At 66.9% G+C, this 16937-nt stretch overlaps 1 protein-coding gene across 3 annotated transcripts in view; it reads right to left on the reverse strand.

Annotated features, from left to right (window-relative positions):
- The window catches only part of SPEG (striated muscle enriched protein kinase), a 108500-nt gene that overhangs the window by 64919 nt on the left and 26644 nt on the right, over positions 1-16937 (reverse strand). The window contains exons 2-11 of one of the 3 annotated variants that reach the window (XM_043504759.1): positions 16193-16232; positions 12850-12879; positions 12372-12461; positions 11825-12194; positions 8680-10175; positions 6524-6667; positions 4859-5041; positions 1400-1611; positions 991-1079; positions 197-372 (exon numbers count right to left, since the gene is read on the reverse strand). In XM_043504759.1, coding sequence (XP_043360694.1) covers positions 197-372; positions 991-1079; positions 1400-1611; positions 4859-5041; positions 6524-6667; positions 8680-10175; positions 11825-12194; positions 12372-12461; positions 12850-12879; positions 16193-16232 — 2830 coding nt within the window. Of the gene's footprint in view, positions 1-196; positions 373-990; positions 1080-1399; positions 1612-4858; positions 5042-6523; positions 6668-8679; positions 10176-11824; positions 12195-12371; positions 12462-12849; positions 12885-16192; positions 16233-16937 lie in introns of all 3 variants that reach the window. The other 2 variants (XM_038422417.2, XM_043504758.1) reach the window with 2 other exon arrangements.

The following is a 16937-nucleotide window of genomic DNA, read 5'->3' on the forward strand; positions in this document are numbered from 1 at the left end:
CCCAGCCCCCACCCCCCCGCCAGCGTCTGGGGCCACGCTGGGGAAGGGCGCGTGGACCAGTCACTGGGCCCAGGCACCAGTCCCTGCAGGGCCAGGCAGCCGCGCCTCACCCTGTCCTGGGAGCAGATCCTCTCTGGGGGCCCCCCCGGCCTCCCGCAGCCCAGCGTGGAGGGGCGCGGCCAGGCCCGGGCGTTACCTCGGACCTGCAGCTTGGCCTCGCACTGCTTGGTGCCGTACTCGTTGATGGCTTTGCAGGCATAGAAGCCAGCGTCCGCGCGCTCAGCCGCCAGGATGTGCAGGGTGCAGGCGCCATCCGCCCCCTCCACCACGGAGAGCCGCCGTCCCAGCTTCACCGGCTGCCGGTTCCTCAGCCTGCGGGGGGGGGCACAGTCAGAACCTGCCCCGACCTGGTGGGAGCCCGCTCCCGTGCTGCCCGCGGGCGCGTGCCACCTGGCACCGACCGAACCCAGAGCTCTCACCCGCCTCCTGCCTCACCCAGCCCCAACCCCAGCCTCTGCTCCTGCCCTGGGGCTGGATGGGAGCCGGGGGGCCTCTAGAGGAGACAGGCCCCGTGCCCCATTCCCCGCCCCCCGGGCCAGCCAGTCCCTGCCCCGTGCCCCATTCCCTGCCCCCCTGGGCCAGCCAGTCCCTGCCCCGTGCTCCATTCCCTGCCCCCCTGGGCCAGCCAGTCCCTGTCCCGTGCCCCATTCCCTGCCCCCCTGGGCCAGCCAGTCCCTGTCCCGTGCCCCATTCCCTGCCCCCCTGGGCCAGCCAGTCCCTGCCCCGTGCCCCATTCCCTGCCCCCCTGGGCCAGCCAGTCCCTGCCCTGTGCCCCATTTCCCACCCCCGAGCCAGCCAGTTCCAGCCCCATGCTCCATTCCCATCCAGACTGTTGCCATCCCGCTGCAGGAGCGTTCCTGCAGTGACACGAATGGCACCAGGGCCTGGGACTCCCTCCCATGGCCGGGGAGCCCGCGCTGGAGGACTCACCAGTAGATGATGGGTTTGGGTTCGCCCCGGACCTGGATGCTCATGCTGACGTCCTGCCCCTCCAGCACCGACTGGTCGCACAGAGCCAACTGGGGTGGGGAGCACATGAGGGCAGGGGGTCAGACAGCGAGTATCCAGCCGCCCGCGGGGACCAGAGCAGGGAGTGAGGGTTACCCCAGCATGGCAAGACCAGCCAGCAGGAGGGGGGGCCCAAAGTGAGAGCTGCTGTCACAGAGCCCCATGGGGCAGGGGCTTGTGGGCCTCGCAGTGCCCTGGCAGACACCCCAATGCTAGGCAGGGTGGCCCAGGGCTCTGGGAGAGGCAAACCCCAGCCCAGTGACCCCGGGGCACCAGGACCTGGGGGCAGACAAGAAGGCCCCCTCCCCCACCCTGGGACCTGCCCCCTCACCTCAAAGGTGGGGGCAGCCTTGAAGTTAGTCTCCACGGGGCTGCGGGATGCGCCAAGGTTGACTTTGTGCTGCAGCTTCCCGGCCAGACAGTGCTGGGGCGTCCCGGACGCTGGGAATTCCTCCAGGGGGCTCAGGTACTCCTCGTCCGACGTGATGGGGCTGGCCAGGGCCAGGGGGGGCGGCAGGGACCCCTGGCTCTCCGCAGGGGGCGCTGGCTCAGGAGAGAGCAGGCCGAAAGGCTGGTTAAGAGTGTCAGGTCCCCTGGCCATGGCAAGCCCCTGGCTGGGATGGCAGCACTGGGCGAGGTCCCATGGGACAGGACGGGCAACAGGGGCACCCAGGGTGGCAGCATGCACAGGGCAGAGCAGCCAGGGCTCCGACAAGGCAGGCACAGCGCAGCTCCATCATCCCCCACCTCCCTGCCCCGTCTTCCCTCAGACCCCAGGCCGGGGCAAGCACCGGGGGAGGGAGGGTCTCCTCCTGTCATCCCAGCCTGAGAGAAGGGGAAGGATGGGACCCTGCAGCACTCCTGTGGGAGCCCCCCGGCCAAACCCTTTCAGAGCCCAGGCCATCGGGGCTGGAGCCCATGGGCGAGTGCCGGGGTGCAGCTGCCCAGCCCAGCACGGGGAGGAGGCCAGGCAGACGATAAGGGGTTGAGATAGGGGGACAGGCTGGCTCACGAGGCCACTGCCATCCGTCCGCCTGGCTCTCCAGGGCTGAAGGTGACATTGGCAGCCGCGCTCACACTCCAGCCTCGGGGTCCTGTCCCCTGGACCCGGGGCTGTGCCGCAGAGGGGAACAGGAGCCCGAGGAGTGTGCAGGCCGGTGACCCCGGGGCAGGGACCTGGGGCTCGTCTCCCAAGGGTGCAGGGGGCAGCAGATGCTGCTGACGAGATGGCCAGCGAGGAGGCTGGGCCTGGCAGGGGAGACCCTGGGCACTGCCGCTAGGCAAGGCTCCCACCCCTCCACCCGGACTTGCCTGGGGCAGTTGCACGAAGGCAGGTGTGGCAGGATGCCGAGGGGCAGGTGCTGAGCATCGCCCGTCCACAGGCACAGGGACCCAGCACGCTGCCTGCCAGGGTGGCCCAGAGACAGTGCAGCAGACCCATCCCAGCCACTTGTGTGCCAGGGAGCCCTGGTCAGATACCTGGGTGACAGGCTCACGCACCTACCCCATGGGACAGGCCACGTGCCCGTTGCTCTGGGTGGGGATAAAAGATCCAAGGGTGCCAGGCTGCCCTGCCCCCACAGCAGAGGGCCCCCCACGTGCTCAACCTCCTGCCCCCAAAGGCTAGTACACAGGGGGCTAACCACTGCCCTCCCTTTAGTAGCACAGGGCAAGGGGGAGCGGGCAGCCCAGGCTGGAGGGGGTGCCAGCTGCAGGAACAGTGGCCCAGGTGTGTCCCCACCCTCACAGAGAGGCAGGGGTTGCCCAGCCTGGGGGCTAGGGTCTCTGTGGCCTGAAAGCCAGCCTCTGGGAAAGGGGCTAGGACCCCAATGCAGAAACACCCCTTGGGGAACGGCCAGAGCCCCAACCGTCATGGGCACTTGGGGGCCAACACTGGGGTGGGCAGAGGGGGCCTGGGGGGGTTGGAGGCAGGGAGCTGGGCACACCCCGCTGCAGGCAGAGGGGGTCAGGAGGGTTGCGGGCAGGAAGCCGGGCACACCCCAGGGTGGGCAGAGGGTCTGGGGGGGTTTGGGGGCAGGGAGCCGGGCACACCTCGGGGCGGGCAGAGGGAGTCAGGGGCGGGGATTGGGAGCAGGGAGCCGGGCACACCTCGGGGCGGACAGAGGGGATCTCGGGGGAGGGGTTCGGGGCAGGGCACACCCAGTGTGGGGAGAGGGTCCGGGGGGGGTTGGGGGCAGGGAGCCGGGCACACCCCGAGGTGGGCAGAGAGTCCAGAGGGGGGATTGGGAGCAGAGCATACCCCGGGGCGGGCAGAGGGGATCTGGAGGAAGAGGTTGGGGACAGGGCACACCCGGTGCGGGGAGACGGTCCGGAGCGGGGGGGGTTGGGGCAGGGAGCCGGGCACACCCGGTGCGGGCAGAGGGGTTCCGGGGAGGGGGGGAGTTGGGGGCAGGGCACACCCCGGGGCGGGCAGAGCGTCCGGGGGGGACACGCCATGGGACACGACCCCCGTCCCCACGCTCCCGGGAGGGGCCGCCCGGCTGCGTCCCCAGCGCACCTGCCCCTTCCCCCGCCCGGCCCGGCCCGGCTCGGCTCGGCTTGGCTCTGCGGGGCACCAGCGCCCGCGGGCCGCGCCGCGACTCACCCAGGGCGGCGAGCGGCTCCATCCCCGCAGGGCGCCCGGACGGCAGCGGGAGACCGCGACACGCCGGGACCTGACCGGGCCGGGCCGCGCCCCCCGAGCCCCCCAGGCAGGCGTAGCGAGCCCCACGCAGGGCAGGGCAGGGTCCGGGTCCGGGTCTGGGTCCGACGCCGCGGGGATGGGCGCAGCCAGGCCCCGCTCTCTGCTGGCCCCGCTCTGGAGACGCTTCTCCAGCGAGCAGCCTCCGTCCGCCTCCCTCCCGCCGGCCCTGGGAGCCGGTGCCCCCCCCCAGTCCCCCGCACCCCCGAGGAGGGTCCATGTTGGTGCCGTCAGCCTAGCGTGGAGCCCGATTCTGTCCGCGGCAGGCGCTGCCCCCCCCGTCCTGCACCCCCAGCACCAGTCCTGGACGCTGGCAAGGCCCCTTCCCCGGCAGGATGTGCCAGGGCTGGCCCCTCTGCTCACTGTGGTGCCCTTCCTGCCCCTTCCAGGCCACGGTGGCACGGCCGGCCCACGGCCGCGTTCCCGGCCCTTCGCCCCACCAGCCCCGATGAAGGGGCCCGGCCCGGGCGCGGGCTGAGGGAACCTCCTGCTGGTGGCTCAGCACCCCGGGGACCCGGCAGGCCTGGGCTGGCCGGAGGCGGGGGGCAGCTGGGCTCGGCCCCCGGGGTTCTAGGTAGCCCCTGGCCAGCCAGGATGGCCCATGGGAAAGGCGCGCTTGGCAGCTCTGAGGGAGGAGCAGAGGCCCTGGGGTTTCGCCCGGGGGAGCCCACAGGGCTCCCAGGGCAGGGCAGGGCAGGGCCACGTCTCTGGGCCCCCCAGGAAAGTCTCCAGGCTGGTTGATCCCTGGGGCTTGTGCTGCCGGCCCACGACGGGGCGGGGTGCTGAGGAGCAGGGTGGGGCCGCGGGGGCAGTGTCAGGATGCTGATGGGCACCGCTGGGGACCCACTGGTGCTCGGAGCCCAGGCAGGCAGCAGGACCCTCCGTGCTCCCGGCTGGCCGCACGTCAGCCGCCCGGCTCAGACAGAGCCTTGTAGGGTAAGGGAGCCGGGTGCCTGCCAGCGACAGCCTCCCACCCCCTCATGCCGGCTCTGGCCTGGTGCTCCTCCTCCCGCGGGCTGGGCCGGCCCCACAGGGAGCCGCCCCCCAAGGCCAGCATGCCCCCCCGGGCCTGCGCCCCCCAGCCCTTACCCGGCTGCACGGTCAGCTTGGCGCTGCAGCACGACTCCCCCACCTCGTTGGCCGCCGTGACGGTGTACAGGCCGGCGTCGGCCCCCCGGGCGCCCTGCAGCAGCAGGGTGTGGCGCTCGCCCTCCACTTTGATGGGGCGCCAGGCACTGCCCCTCAGCAGGACGCCATCCTTCCTCCAGGACACTGGGGTGGGAGAGGGCAGGTCACAGAGGGGGAGCAGCTGGGTGTCCCGGTGGGGGCTGAGCCCAGGCAGAGCTCACTCTGCAAGGCCCTGCTGGGGAGCAGGGCACCCCCATCACTGCCAGGGGGCAGGGCACTGCACTGCCCGTCATCGTCAGGGCCCCCCCATTACTGCCGGGGGGCAGGGCACTGCACTGCCTGTCATCGTCAGAGCCACCCCATCACTGCCAGGGGGCAGGGCACGTCATGCCTGTCGTCATCAGGGCCCCCCCACCACTGCCAGGGGGGCAGGGCACTGCATGCCCGTCGTTGTCAGGGTCCCCCCATCACTACACTGGGGCCCTGCGGGGGCAGCACTGCTCCCCATTATTGCTGGGGGCACGTTGCCCGCCAGGTATAGCCAGAATCAGACCCGCTGCAGTTCCCGTGACTCCTGCCCCCTAGTGGCTGGTTTGGAGACGAGCTGCTGCACATGGCCTGCACCGAGCACCCCGTCTGTCTGGACATGGCCAGGGAGCGCTGCCCTCAGAACCAGGGGGCTCCACTCCCTCCCCTTCCCCCTTGTGCCCCTGCTGCCCACACAGATTCCCTTGCGCCCCCAGAGGGTCAGCGAGGGCAGCAGGGCTGAGCCCAGCTAGATCCCCAGGCAGCCCCCAGCCCGATACAGACAGTGGCTGGGACAGAGACTCGGGCCTCCTGGGTTCTGACACTGCCTCGGTGTGACACTGGGCAAGTCCCTTTGCCAGCCGGGGCTTCGTTCCCCTGCCCCAGCTCTCAGGTTGGGGCTGCGTGAGAAGCCTCTCCGTCACCTGCTTCCCCGCAGCCCACCCAGCACAGCTGGAGTCGTTGCCATTCTCCAGCTGGCATCTCGTGCCACTGGCAAGGCCTTTCCTCAGAGCCAGGCACGGGCCGGCCCAAGGGGCAGCTCCAAAGTGCAGTCGGCCATCACGCAAACCTCCCCTCGCCAGGGCTGTGGGAGCCGCTGTGGCCCCGTCTCCCAGTCACCCACAGCCACGCTGCCAGGAGGGGTCCGGGGAGCGCAGACAGGGCAGCCCCGAGCCCCAGAGGCACGGCCTGCCTGGCAAACCGCGTGCTGCACAGCCCATCCAGAGCTTCGCTCCCGGAAGCACCAGGCCTGGGCTCTGCAGCGAGCACCTGGCCAGCTGGGGTGGGTTCGGCCGGGGTTGGTGGCACTGGCAGCCCGCAGGAAAGACCGGCCCAGTCCTCCGTCCAGGGCCGGATTCCTGTAGTCTATCTGCCACGCGCAGGGTGAATGTGTGCTAGTGACCCCACACCCCCGGGAGGAAGGGAAGGAAGAATCACGGGATGGAAGTGACGTACCCCAGGCCACCCACCGAGCCAGTGTCAGGACGGGGCGAGCGCCCGATTTGCTAGGCCCTGCTGACTCTGCAAACCCCAGCTGGCCGGCATGCCACCAGCCCCTCCTGGCCCTGCGCAGGGCTCCGGCAGCCTGCGGCGGCTCACCTTCGGGCATAGGGTTGGCTGTGACGATGCACTTCAGCAGCACCTCTGCGCCCACCATCACCACAGCGTCCCGGATGGGGATCTCGAAGACTGGGGCCTCCAGGGGATCCTCACCAGCGGAGACGTACGAATCATCGGATGACTCTGAGCAGGGAGAGATCAGCCCAGTGGCACTGAGCAGGGACAGGGACAGAGGCTGCACGGAGGGAGCAGCAGGCAGCCATGGGCAGCCTCCAGCCCACCTCCCTCAAGCAGTGATTCATGCACCAGGGAGGGAGTTCGGCCCACTCCATTAGAAGGGGGAGCGATGCTGGAGTCGGGCTCTGCCCTGGGGTGCAGCCATCTCTGCTCCAAGCTATGCAGGGGAGAGGCGTCTCCTGCTTTGCCCAGCTCTCCCATTGCACCTTTGGGCTCTGGGACCTGAAACGTCCCTGGACTCCTGCCCGTCCCCTGCCACGGGGAGTATCCCTAAGCAGCAAGTGGCAGTGGTGCCCGTGTGACAGTGCCACCTTGGTCAAGGCCAGGGACTGAACCAGGGACCTGCAGAGCTGGGCATGAGCTGCTCCAGACAAGGAGACGGGCACCCTGGCTGGGGCTAGGGGATCCCTGCTCTGGGGGGGCACCTGGGGGCACACTGGGCACCCTGGCTGGGGCAAGGGGATCTCTCCTCTGGGGGGGCACCTGGGGGTACACCGGGCACCCTGGCTGGGGCTAGGGCATCCCTGCTCCAGGGGGTCACCTGGGGACACGTCGGGCACACAGGCTGGAGCTAGGGGATCCCTGCTCCAGGGGGGCATTTGGGGATGCATCGGGCACACAGGCTGGGGCTTGGGGATCCCTGCTCCGGGGGGCACTTGGGGGGTGCTTCGGGCACACAGGCTGGGGCTAGGGGATCCCTGCTCCAGAGGGACACCTGGGGGCACATCGGGCACACAGGCTGGGGGTAGGGGATCCCTGCTCCAGGGGGGCACCTGGGGGCACATTGGGCACACAGGCTGGGGCTAGGGGATCCATGCTCCAGGGGGGCACATGGGGGACATCAGGCACCCTGGCTGGGGCTAGGGGATACATGCTCCAGGGAGGCATATGGGGGTGCATCGGGCACATGGGCTTGGGGACCCCTGCTCCAGGGGGGCACCTGGTGGCATGTCGGGGACACAGGCTGGGGCTAGGGGATCCCTGCTCCAGGGGGGCACCTGGGGGCACATTGGGCACACAGGCTGGGGCTAGGGGATCCATGCTCCAGGGGGGCACATGGGGGATGTCAGGCACCCTGACTGGGGCTAGGGGATCCATGCTCCAGGGAGGCATATGGGGGTGCATCGGGCACGTGGGCTGGGGCTTGGGGACCCCTGCTCTGGGGGGCACATAGGGGCACGTTGGGCACATGGACTAGCTAGCTAGCAGGTCCCACCTGCAGGAGAGGCGGGGATGGCACCAGGCGCCCGGCACCCCCAGCCAGACCCACAAGGCTTCCCACTGCCAGGGAGATGCCCCCCTCTGGGTGCCCCCACAAATCCCCCACTATCAGCAGCCAGATTTATGGGCAGGCAGTTCCTGAGCCAGCCCCAAGAGGGCGCCCCATGCAAGGGAGAGTGGCCTTGGGGAGCCATAGAGCAGGGCAGGAAGAGCAGCCACAGCAGGGTCCCTGCAACAGGAAAGAGCCATAGAGAGAGGGAGCAGGGAGAGCGCACCCTGGTGACGGGGGCAGCTCACTGCAGCGCAGTGACTCCCAGCTGGGTGCACTGGGGCGGGCGGGTCGAGGGGTCGTTCCCCGGGTCTGGACCCACGTGCGTCCAACAAGCTCCCCCGAGCTAACCCCCGGGAACCCCCACGGCTCGCTGGCTGCCCCTGTGCTGCACCCAGCACCCCTCCAGCCCCCCAGCCTGCGGGCAGCAGCCTGCGGCTATTCCACGACCCAGAGCAGGGCCTCGGTGCAGTTACATTCCCCGCCTGGCACGGGGCCTTTCTCCGCCCATCCCAACAAGCGGGCACAAAGGGCAGCGTTTGCGAGCTCCTGGCAGCACCCGGCCCTGGTGCTCGGCTCTCTGGGGAACTCCTGGCCGTACGGGACCGAGGGGGGCTGGCTGGGCCCAGTGGGTGGGTACCACTGGGGGCCCCCACCTGCCCGCGGGGAGGACAGTGGCTGCCCCTACCTAGCTCTGGCGAGGTGAGCCGGGGCCGACAGCCTTTCCCTTTGATCCGGGCGCTTCTCCCTTCCTGAGCCAGCCGGGCACCTTCCTTCTTCTCTGTGACCTTCAGCTGCCTTTGCTCGGCATCCCTGCCTGTGCCATGCTGCCCTTCCCTGCCCCCCTCTAGGCCAGCTCCGAGCTCCGGGCCGGGCTTGGCCCAGGGTAAGAATCGCACCTCATGACCCGCATCCCACTTCCTGTGCGGTCCGTGCTGGCCTGCTGGCCTAGTGGTCAGAGCTTCGCTCCCAGCCCCAGGGGCCCTGCCGTTGCGGCTAGCTCTCGCCCTGAGTGCGGGGCCCCCCTCCAGGCAAGCAATTCGTTCGGGGGTCCCAGCCTCTGGCAGGTCCCCCCGCCCCAGCGGAGTGGCCTGAGATAAGGGGCACGGCTCCACCTTCCTCTTGCCCTCAGCACCTTCCGGCTCCACACTCCTCCTGGCTCTGGCCTCCTCCCTGGGCTGGCTGGTCAGGGTACAGCTCCGAAGCAGTGGCTTGTGCGTGGCGCCCCGCTCCGCCCTGTCTGCGGGCCCCCCCTGCCCCATGCTGGCCAGGGCTAGCTGCTGGATACTGTGCGCGTTCTCCACAGTCGGCGGGGCCTTGAGCAGCTGGCCTTTCGGGGCTGGGGTGGATTGTGGCCCCAGCGCCCGGGGGGCAGAGAGCTGGCTGGGGCCCCGGGGCGAGGGGGCCCGCGGGAGGCCGGCCTTTGCCAGCTCCTGCGACCTCATCAGCTGCTGCTTGGAGACGGTCTTCTTGATGCGGCTCAGTTCCTCGGAGAACCTGTGCTCGATGTCGCCCACCCGGCTGGCGAAGCGGCCCCGCTCGTCAAACGAGGCAGCCTTGTGGCGGAAGGCCTGGCGCCGGCACGTCGGGCCGCCCATCTCCGACTGCACCCCATCCCGCAGCTCCTCCCGGGAGCCGGCCGGCGTGAGCGGGCGCTGGCCCAGGTCGGGCTGGTCGAAGGAGCGCGTCTTGCGCAGGGGCAGCCAGGCGTGGACCGGGAGGGGGCTGTCGGTCTGCTCCAGGCTCTTCCGGCGCTCCTCGAAGTACTTCAGCTTCTCGAAGATCTTGGAGCCGGAGCGCGCCAGCTTGGGCGAGGGCCGCAGCACCGACACCCGGCTGGAGGTCTCGCTCAGCGGGGTCTGGGGCCGGGACTCCAGTGTGCTGGCCTGCGAGTACCCCAGAGACTTGGGCTTCCGGACTTTCTCCTCGTACTCCTCGGGGACCGTATCCTGGTACTCCACCGGCATCAGGGCCGTCTTGCGGGGCGTCAGCGGGGTTGGGGAGATGACGCCAGGACCTCGGCTGGCTCCGGGCGGCTGGGCCGGGCACTGGCCCACCCTGGGAGATGGCAGGCAGAGAACAGGTGGCTTGGAGGCCAGCGGCTGGGCTGCACCAGGCTTTGAAGCGAGCTCCGAGGTGCTTCCGTTGGGGTCGTCTCTCCTGTACCCACCCTGGGGGAGGCTGCTGCAGGCAGAAGGAAAAGGGGGGGGGTCAGAGCCAGCCTTGCTTATAGCCTGACATGCAGCCCAGCCCCCCCCCCCCCCCCCAAGGCACCAGAGCCGGTCTTCCCAGGGCTGGGAGGGGGTGTGAATGCAGGCGACCCTGGGGAGCGGGGGGGAGATCCAGCTGGGAATTTCTCCCACACACCCCGAGGGAACCAGAGCCAGCCTGGGACAGCCAGCCCTGCCCTGCCCTGGGAGAGGGGCTGGAGGAGCTAATGGGGCGTCTCCCTTCTCTGGGCCACAGTCCTGGCCCCACTGTCTAAAGCCCATCTGGGATCTGGCACCCGGGACGGAGGCTGGCACCAGGGGGACGAGCTGTTCCACTGCGATACCACCCGGGCTGTGCCCTGCAAGCCAGGGGTTCTGTGGTCTTACCATGCACGGCGTGGTCCGGGGGCACCTGGGCCTGCACTCTCCCTGGCTCCGGAGCGGGCGCAGCCCTGGGCACTGGCTGGAAGCGTCACGGCCGGGCTGGTACGGATGTGGGGTGACAGTGAGGCCAGGGACTCCAGGGGCTCACTGGGTGGCAGCCCCCCGGGGCCTGGCATGGCCAAGGCAGCTGCGGATAGCTAGAGCTGGAGCCCTGCTGGAGGAGCCCTGCTGGGGCTGCGGAGCCCACGACCGGGGAGCAGGCTTGGGCGTACTACGGCCATCAGGTTACTCGGATCAACAGCTGGGCCCTGGGCAGGACCAGCAACGGGGGGAGGGGGATTCACCCCCCCCATGGCCGCAGCCTCGAGTCACACCCAGCCACACGCACACACACACACGCACATGTGGGCACACACAGGCACACACACAAGTGGGCACACACAGACACGCACACGTGGACATGTGCACACGCACAGACACACACACACATGGGCTTGTGCACACGCACAGGCACACACATACGTGGGCACACACAGGCACACACACACGTTGGCATGCGCACATGCACAGACACGCACACATGGGCATGCGCACACGCACAGGCACACACATACGTGGGCACACACAGGCACACGCACACATTGGCATGCGCACACGCACAGACACGCACATGCACACGTGGGCACACGCAGGCACACGCGTACATGGGCACACAGGCACACGCACACACACAGACGCACACCCACACATGGGCACACACAGGCACACGCACACGTGGGCACACAGACATACGCACACGTGGGCACACACAGACACGCACGGTCTCAGCGGGATGCCCACGGACCCACCCCCTCCCCCCGAGCCCCTTGGACGCGTGGGGGTAACCCGTCTGTGCCCGCGGGTGGTGGGCAAGGGGGGGGTGGGAAGCAGAGCAATGAAGTTGATAACCTGGGGGACAAGACAGCAAGATGGAGTGGCAGGAGCGGGTGGGATGGGGCCCCTGAGCACAGCAGCCAGCTGGGTAGATGGCTCCCGCTGCCAGCTGCAGAGCCCCCGGCCCCCAACCCTCCCCCCGCAGCCCCTCGGGCAGGGCCTGCCGTGCTCAGAGGCCCCATTGCCCCCCATTTGGGATAAAGGAAGCAAAGAAAGACCCAAGGCTGAGGGCTGAGATGGCTGCGGGGGTCGAGAGGAGATGGCCCCAGCACGATGCCCCCTCCGCAGCCTCCCCCAGCTACTTACACGTGGATCGAGAGCGCCCGTCCTCTGTACAGACTGAACGCGCTGCCGTAGGGGTCGCTGGCCACCGAGAGGCTATCCTCCGACCCCCAGCTTGTGCCCACCAGAATAGCACGCGATGCCCGTAGCAGTGGCTCCACCCCCAGGTGCCTGACCTCGGCGCCACGGGGGGCCTGCGCGTGTGCTTGCCTTGGGGTCCCCTGCGGCTGCCAGCCACTGGGGCGCAGGTAGGGTCCCCGCACTGCGAGGCCGGACTCCGTCGCCTTCTCCACCACGGTCTGCTGGCTGCCCGACCAGCTGGAGCGCTCCTCCACCTGCGACAGGCCCAGCGCCGACGTGGTCATGGAGGTGTCCACCAGCGTGTCCGACTCCCCTGCGCAGAGGAGAGAGGGGTGAACTGGTGGGCAACGCCTGGAGGGGTCCGGCCAGAGCCCCTGCCTGCTCCCAGCTGGCACCGGCCAGGCTCCTGCCCCTACTGGAGCCAGGCTCCCCTGCCCCACTCACAGCCCCGACAGAGCTACCACCAGCCCCCCGGCCGGCTCCTGCTCACCTGCGGGAGAGCTGAACGGGGTCTCATCCTGGAGCTCACTGCGCTGCGTCACCTGGGGGTCGCTGGCGTCATCTTCGCCTGTCTCCGAGTCTGGAGCCAGAGAGAAGTGGGCGGTGAGGGCATAGGCTGGGCGGGCAGCGCCATTCAGGCCTCCCGGGCAGGAACCCCCTGACCCACCGAATCAAGGTCGCTGCTGGGAAGCGGGAGAAGGCGAGTGCAAAGGCCCCACCTGGGACTGGGTGGGCACAAGGAGACAGCGCCCATTGGCCCCGGCGTCCCAGTGGGGGGGCCTGAGCTGGACCCAGGCGCTGGGACTCAGGGGGCTGGGCTGGGAGCAGCAGCAGGGGGGAGAGCCAGAGAACCAGCCGTGCAACGGGGAGGTGATGGGGGCGGGGAACAGTGTGGCCTGGAGGAGGGGGAGCAGCATGGGGGGGCAAGGGGGCCCAGGGTGGGGGGTGAGGATGAGCAAGTTTCCTACCGTTACTTTGCTTCCTGCAGGAGCGGAAAACTTCGCTTCCATCGGGGCAGCAAGAGAGAGAGAGACATCAGCGCCGGTTATCGGCCCAGCCTGCTGAGCTGCGGGCAGCCTGGCGGGGGCAGTGGGGCACTCAGTGGGGGGTTGGGGGCGGGTCCCATGGGAAGCAAGGGCTGGGGAGGCGGGTCACAGACCCTGCACCCCCTGAAACACAGCACACCCAGCTTTTGGAGGGGTAGCCGGATTCGTCTGTATCAGCAGAAACAACGAGGAGTCCTTGTGGCACCTCAGAGACTAACACATTTATTTAGCCGTAAGCTTTTGTGGGCTAAAACCCACTTCCTCAGATGCATAGAGTGGAAAATACAGGAGCAGGTGTGTGCAAGTGTGTGCATGCTCACAGACACCCCCTGACACACCCAGCCCCACTCCAGCTTCTCTCACAAGCATGTGCACACTCACAGACACCCCCCCGACAGGCCCAGCCCCACCCTGGCTCCTCTCACAAGTGTGTACACACTCACAGACATCACCCCCCCGACACACAGACACCCAGACCCACTCTGGCTCCTCTCACAAGCATGTGCACACTCATAGACACCCCCTGACATATGGCACACACAGCCCCGCCCTGGCTCCTCTCACGAACGTGTGCAAACTCATAGACAACCCCCCTGCCCCCCGACAGTCAGTTTAACTTCTGTACCCAGAAAGATAATGGAGCAAATGATTAAGCAATCAATTCGCAAACACATAGAAGATAATGAGGTGACAAGTACCAGTCAGCATGGATTTGTCAAGAACAAATCATGTCAAGCCAACCTGATAGCTTTCTTTGGCTGGGTAACAAGCCTGGTAGATGGGAGGAAGCGGTAGACGTGGTCTATCTTGAATTTAGTAAGGCTTTTGACACTGTCTCCCATGACCTTCTCATAAACAAACTAAGGAAATGCAACCTAGGTGGAGCTACTATAAGGTGGGTGCAAAACTGGTTGGAAAACCGTTCCCAGAGAGTAGTTACCAGTGGTCACAGTCAGGTTGGACAGGCATAACGAGTGGGGTCCCGCAGGGATCAGTTCTGGGTCCAGTTCTGTTCAATCGCTTTATCAATGATGTAGATAATGGCATGGAGAGTACACAGATAACGTTTGCGGAGGATACCAAGCTGGGAGGGGTTGCAAGTGCTCTGGGGATAGGATTGAAATTCAAAATGATCTGGACAAACTGGAGAAATGGTCTGAAGTAAACAGGGTGAAATTCAATAAGGACAAATACAAAGTCCTCCACTTGGGAAGGAACAATCGGTGGCACACACACAATGGGCAATGACGGCCTAGGAAGGAGTCCTGTGGAAAGGGATCTGGGGGTCATAGTGGAACACAAGCTAGATATGAGTCAACAGTACGACTCTGTTGCAAAAAAAGCAAACATCACTCTGGGATGCATTAGCAGGAGTGTCGTAAGCAAGACACGAGCTGTAATTCTTCCGCTCTGCTCAGCACTGATTGGGCCTCAACTGGAGTCTTGCGTCCAGTTCTGGGCGCCACGTTTCAAGAACGATGTGGACAAAGTGGAGAAAGTCCAGAGAAGAGCAACAAAAATGATGAAAGGTATAGAAAACATGCCCTGTGAGGGAAGATTGGGTTTGTTTCGTCTGGAGAAGAGAAGACTGGGGGGGGAACATGAGAACAGGTTTCAAGTACTTAAAAGGAGGGAGAAGAATTGTTCTCGTTAACCTCTGAGGACAGGACAAGCAGCAATGGGCTTAAATTGCAGCAAGGGAGGTTTCGGTTGGACATTAGGAAAAACTTCCTCTCAGGGTGGTTAAGCACTGGAATAAATTGCCCAGGGAGGTTGTGGAATCTCCATCACTGGAGATTGTTAAGAGCAGGATAGACACACCCCTGTCAGGGACAGTCTAGATAACATATAGTCCCGCCATGAGTGCAGGGGGCTGGACTAGCCGACCTCGCGAGGTCCCTTCCAGTCCTGTGGTTCTGTGACACGCGGCACACCCAGCCCTGCCCCGGCTCCTCTCACAAGCATGTGCTCTCACAGACCCCCCCCACAACATGGTACACCTAGCTCCACCCCGGCTCCTCTCACAAGTGTGTGCTCTCACAGACCCCCCCCAACATGGTACACCTAGCTCCACCCCGGCTCCTCTCACAAGTGTGTGCACGCTCACAGAGCCCCCCTGACACAGCAAGCCCAGCCCCCCCCCGCTCCTCTCACGAGCATGTGCACACTCACAGACCCTTCCCCCCAGACACGGCACACCCAGCCCCGCCCTGGCTCCTCTCATGAGCATGTGCACACTCACAGACTCTTCCCCCCCAACATGGCACACACAGCCCCATCTTGGCTCCTCTCACGCGCGTGTGCATGCTCACAGACCCCCCTGATACGGCACACCCAGCCTCATCATGGCTCCTCTCATGAGCTTGTGCACACTCACAGACCCTCCCCCCCAACGTGGCACACCCAGCCCCATCTTGGCTCCTCTCACGCACATGTGCATGCTCACAGACCCCCCTGATACGGCACACCGAGCCTCATCATGGCTCCTCTCACGAGCGTGTGCACACTCACAGACCCTCCCCCCCAACGTGGCACACCCAGCCCCATCTTGACTCCTCTCACGAGTGTGTGCACACTCACAGACCCTCCCCCCGACACAGCACAGCCAGCCCCACCCTGGCTTCTCTCACGAGTATGTGCACTCACAGACCCTTCCCCCCCCGATGTGGCACACCCAGCCCCCCGCTCCTCTCACGAATGTGTGCATGCTCACAGACCCCCCCAACACATTGCACACCCACACTCACCATATCCCTACCCTGCCACACCCATCCCACCCTGCCCCGTCACAGCCTCACCCTGCCCCACACCGGCTTCGCTCCCCACCACCAGGAAGCCACTCCCCCATGGCTGTCACCCACATGTCCTGCACACAAATACACCCCACAGCCCGAAGCTCCAGCAGGGGCAATTCCAGGCTCATCCCCTTCCTGGCCCCCCAGCAGCACCTCATCCGGTGGGGCCAGGCAAGTGCCACGTAGCTTAGCAGCAGTCCCAAAGAACTTGGGGGCAGTGCTGGCGTTTGCCAGGCCCACCCTCACCCCCAGGTGCAACCTCACTCGGAGAACTGCAGGCCAGGGAAGGGTCGGATCTGAGCCCCCTGCCCAGGGCCCAGCCAAGGGGGGCAGGGGCCCTCAGCACCAGCATGTTCCCTGACTACTTAGTCACTCCACACAGGAGCCGCCCCAATGCAAGAGCCCCGGCTGGCAGCAGAGCAGGGTAGGGGGCTGGGGGTCCCAGGGGAGGGGTCCCAGGAACAACGCACCATGCGTGAAGCGCCCGAAGCGCCGTGAGTGACCAGGTTTCTGCAAAGGAAAAGAGAAGAGCGTTACCCCTCTGGCCAGCCGCCCCCGGCAAGAGCCAGCACCCAGCCCAAGGGCAGAGGAAACTGGTCCCCCGCACACCACCCCCCAGTGAGACGGGGGGGTCCTGGGCAGTTCCCTCTGCAAAGCTCCTGGGAGCAGCTCATGCCTCCAGCAGTGGAGAGGGCCTGAGGACCCCCGCCTGGCCCAGCAAATGCCCCTTGGAACCTGCAACGGCAGCCCCAGTGCCCAGGCTGGCCCGGGCACCAAGGCTCTGGAGCACACCGGGACTCGGGCACAGCTGTGCAGGGCACTCGTGCCGCACACAGGGAGGGCCCCCTGCACGTGGGCCTGGGAAGCAAGTGGAGAAAGCACTGGAAAAGCAAGTGGATGACACAGCCCCAGCCCAGGGCCAGGCAGGGCTGCTCCCTAGTGCAGTGACAGTCCCAGGTGAAACGTCCCGGTGAAGGGGTCCCCAGCCTTCTCCCGGGGCCGATTCCCAGCCAGAGCCAGCTCCTCAGCCCAGCTCGCATCACCAGCTTGTTCTGGGGTTCAGCCCAGGTCTCCTGTGCTCCCTGCCCGCCCCTGCTCCTGCTCCCAGGGCTGAGCTGGGGGTGAGACGCTGGAAGACGTCAGCAGGCCCATCACCCAGGTCTTTGATCTGCAGCCAATTACAGAGGTGCCAGGGGCTCCGTGTCCCCAGGCCAC

Source organism: Dermochelys coriacea, chromosome 11, assembly GCF_009764565.3.
Source record: "Dermochelys coriacea isolate rDerCor1 chromosome 11, rDerCor1.pri.v4, whole genome shotgun sequence".
Taxonomy (NCBI): domain Eukaryota; kingdom Metazoa; phylum Chordata; order Testudines; family Dermochelyidae; genus Dermochelys; species Dermochelys coriacea.